Source organism: Helianthus annuus, chromosome 3 (assembly GCF_002127325.2).
Source record: "Helianthus annuus cultivar XRQ/B chromosome 3, HanXRQr2.0-SUNRISE, whole genome shotgun sequence".
Taxonomy (NCBI): domain Eukaryota; kingdom Viridiplantae; phylum Streptophyta; class Magnoliopsida; order Asterales; family Asteraceae; genus Helianthus; species Helianthus annuus.
Genome location: NC_035435.2, coordinates 152,051,901 through 152,055,662, shown reverse-complemented (window position 1 = coordinate 152,055,662; position 3,762 = coordinate 152,051,901). Strand labels below are relative to the sequence as shown.

Sequence of the window (3,762 nt, the reverse complement as noted above, 5' to 3'; positions counted from 1 at the left end):
ATCGAGGTCACAATGTGTCATCTTCACCACCGTTCGTTGCGTATGGACATCCTGTCTCCCGCCCCTAATCTCCCATCGTGTGCAAACCACCAACTTCCATTCTAAAGTCTCCACCGAAACTTCCATCATTTCCTCTTTTAAACCCTCAAAACCCCATTCTTTTCTCCACTCTTCACTTTCTTCAATCACACAATCAACAATGGCATCTATGCCTTGCTCTTTAAACTTCACTTCCCCATTTTTCAATTTCTCTAAATCCAACCGAACCCAGTTCCCTTCTTGTCTCTCTGTTTCTTGCTTTGGAACTAGTTCTGTCCAATCTCTTTTAGGCTCATCAAGTTCAGGGCTTTTCCAACATGGGTTTGCTCTTAAAGCTGGAATCTTTTCTGGGTTTTCGTCTGATTCTCGTTCTGAATTTGGGGTTTTTGCTACAGCTGCCACTGGAAAGACTATTTATGATTTTACTGTAAAGGTAGTGTATATTTCAGCCTCTGTGTTCTTTCATGTCTGCTTTATTGTTTAAATATGTTTTCTTTTGTTTGTGAATTGCACATGTTGATGTGGATTTCTTGAGAAGTTTGCAAGATTTATCTTATGAACATAATTGCATTTGTTTGATTGAGCCCATTTTCATCAATTTCCCAACTTAAATTTTGGGAATTCTCTAGAAGCCTGCAACTATTTCCATTTTAGGGGGTTTGTTAATTTAGAGTTATCTTGAAGTTTATTTGGTTCCACAAGATGTTTTTTTTTTTCAAAGATTTTATGGGCAATGTTATATTATAATGCAAGATATGTTAGAAATTTCTGGTTGTACTCGTGATGTGTACGCGTGGAGGCGGCTAGATGAAGAGATCAACTTGTGTTTTGGAGTTGATAAGTTAAACAACATTAATTAGTGGATGATTGTCTAGTATCATATACGTGTTAGGATGTGTGTTAGATAATTGTTATGTAATAATAAATTAATAATTAACTCAAAATTCTAGTTATAATCTAACGCGTTAGGTTAGCTACATATACGATGTTTAGTGGTAGGGATTTGTTATCAAGTTTTTGAGTAGCTTTCTTGATCTGATAATATTGTGGGAGTTAGTCATAATTCTACGTTCGTTCGAATTTCGACTGGGACTTGAAGATACACGTGTTTCAAATTCTGATCATATATGATTATGCCCTCTAGGTTACTTTGTAGTCTTTTTGCAGTGATTGTAGAGTATACAACTCTTGTTTGACAAGATGAAAGAAGTTTCATCTATAATTCATTGTTTGTTTTTTTTTTTTTTTTTTGATGTTTGTTATTAACTGCAGGATATCGATCGAAAGGATGTTCCTCTTTCCAAATTCAAGGGAAAGGTTCTACTTATCGTCAATGTTGCATCGCAATGGTAGTTTCTACTTATAATATTGAGTTAAATGCCATTTTAGTCCCTGTGGTTTGGGCCATTTTGCCAGTTTAGTCCAAAGGTTTTATTTTTCGCCAATGGGTCCAAAAAGGTTTCACCGTTGCCATTTTAGTCCACTGGGTTAATTTCATCCATTTTTCTGTTAACGAGAAGGGCAATTTAGTCATTTTATATGTAATTCTGCTAACTAGAAGGGCAATTCGGCCATATAAAATGACCGAATTGCCCTTCTCGTTAACAGAAAAAATGGATGAAGTTAACCCAGTAGACTAAAATGGCAACGGTGAAACCTTTTTGGACCCACAGGCGAAAAATAAAATCTTTGGACTAAACTGGCAAAATGGCCCAAACCACAGGGACTAAAATGGCATTTAACTCTATAATATTTATTAAACTAAATGCAGTAAAGATGAGTGATGCCTCGTTAACTTAAAGTTAACCTTTGTTTCAGTGGTTTGACTTCATCTAACTACTCCGAGCTCACTCAAATATATAACAAGTACAAAGATCAAGGTTAGTGGCTATGAAATCCGATGCTATCGTATCAGTTCTTCAACAGTTAGTTGAATAAAACATGATCAGAAACAGAAGTTAACTGGTTTTCAAATTTTATTAATAAAGTTTACTTGGAATTCGATTGGCATCGGTGCCAACATAATGCAGCATTAGCAAATATTATAAATGCGTACTATGGCTTGATAGTTTAACTTGTTAATCTTCACATGCAGGACTTGAAATATTGGCATTCCCTTGCAATCAGTTCGGGTTCCAAGAACCCGGGTCAAATGATCAGATTAAAAATTTTGCTTGTACAAGGTTCAAAGCCGAATTCCCGATCTTTGACAAGGTTGTTTGAGGTTTTCTCTACTTATTCTCGTGTATGATTTGGTACAAAGTTAGAAAGGCGCATTAGCCCTATTACTGAAAGTTACGACCAAAATTTTAATTTAATTTTCTGTTCCATTTTGGAGTAAGCCGATTAATAAAAAAGACTAATCAATATCGTATACGCCTCAGATTGATGTGAATGGCCCGTTTACTGCCCCGATTTATCAATTTCTCAAGTCGAACAGCGGAGGGTTCTTGGGCGATTTGGTGAAGTGGAATTTTGAGAAGTTTTTAGTAGATAAAAATGGGAAAGTCGTTGAAAGATATCCTCCTACTACTTCCCCTCTTCAGATCGAGGTACGTACACAATATTCTCCGTAATGAGTTGCAAACTTTTGAACCATTCTTCTAGTTCTTGATAAAATGGAGAAAGTGACACTACACTTTGCAAAAATGAATAAGTTTAAATAAAGAATTTCCAAGCAGATATCCTTTTTACATTTTGTCTAGTGGCATTGTTTAAAAAAATGTTAGGCATGCGCCTCGAGGCGAGGCAGTAAGAAAACGTGTATGAGGCGCGCCTCATGGGGTTCTGTTTGTACGTACGCCTATAAGGGCCGAGGTGGTAAGAAAACGTGCGCCTCATGGGGTTATGTGTTTTTGAGGTTTTAGATTTTCTGTGTCAATTATTTTATTTTAGATGTTTTAGACTTACTGTGTCAATTATTTTATTTTTTTATAAGATATATAATTTTTATATTTATATTTTAATTCTGCCTCGGGCTTACGCCTCGGTTCCCTTGAGGCTTACGCCTCGTGAGGCGAAGGGAAAACACCTCGAAGCTCGATTTCGTTATTTTAAACCTTGCCTAGAGGTGGCAAAATGGACGGGTTGTTATAAGGTCAAATGGGTAATTTCGGTCGGTAGAAATGGGGTCAATCGGGTTTGCCTGGAACACTATATGTATTTGAAAACAATCACTGTATGAGATACGCTTACAAGGATTACATTATTTCTAACATAATATAAAATTTAAATAGAAAGATTCAAGTGATTTTATGCTTTAAAAATTTAATATTACACCTAGAGTAATTTATTTTCAACTCGTCCCCTTCTTTTGCAAATTCTTGTTTTAGTTTTACTCGTTTGACCCGTTAGAGACAAGAGATATGATTGGATCAACCCATTTATCTCAATTCTAACCAAATTAACTGTTGCTGTGTGTTGCAGAAGGACGTAAAGAAACTTCTTGCTGCATAGTGTGATTACATGTTCAACGTCCCAGAAACCTCACTATATCACAAACTATACGAGTTTACGTTTTACATTTGTCATCAAATGATTCATCTCTTTCGTTATTGTGACAGAAAGCGAAATAGTATGCATAGCCCGAAACCATAGATTCGGTTTACCTGTATCTATCTGTGTATGTAAATGAATTTACTGCTTGGTACATCCTGGCTAAGTAACAGTGGATATCATTGTAAGTTGATTTGGTTTTTTTTAAAGGTGTGAATTATTCGTGAA

General features: G+C 35.8%; 1 protein-coding gene across 1 annotated transcript; it reads left to right on the top strand.

Annotated features, from left to right (window-relative positions):
• LOC110930172 (probable phospholipid hydroperoxide glutathione peroxidase) lies at window positions 1-3,762 on the top strand. The gene is made up of 6 exons (XM_022173409.2): window positions 1-472; window positions 1,312-1,388; window positions 1,858-1,919; window positions 2,135-2,253; window positions 2,424-2,591; window positions 3,466-3,762. Exons 1-6 carry the CDS (start codon window positions 200-202, stop codon window positions 3,493-3,495), a joined length of 729 nt encoding a protein of 242 aa, XP_022029101.1. The 5' UTR covers window positions 1-199; the 3' UTR covers window positions 3,496-3,762.

Bases quoted from the DNA above. Each gene is read 5' to 3' on its own strand.
- LOC110930172 (XM_022173409.2), top strand. From the start codon at position 200: ATGGCATCTATGCCTTGCTCTTTAAACTTCACTTCCCCATTTTTCAAT. The intron at 1,920-2,134 runs GTTAGTGGCTAT...CTTCACATGCAG, and splicing joins TAACAAGTACAAAGATCAAG to GACTTGAAATATTGGCATTC. The intron at 2,254-2,423 runs GTTGTTTGAGGT...TATACGCCTCAG, and splicing joins AATTCCCGATCTTTGACAAG to ATTGATGTGAATGGCCCGTT.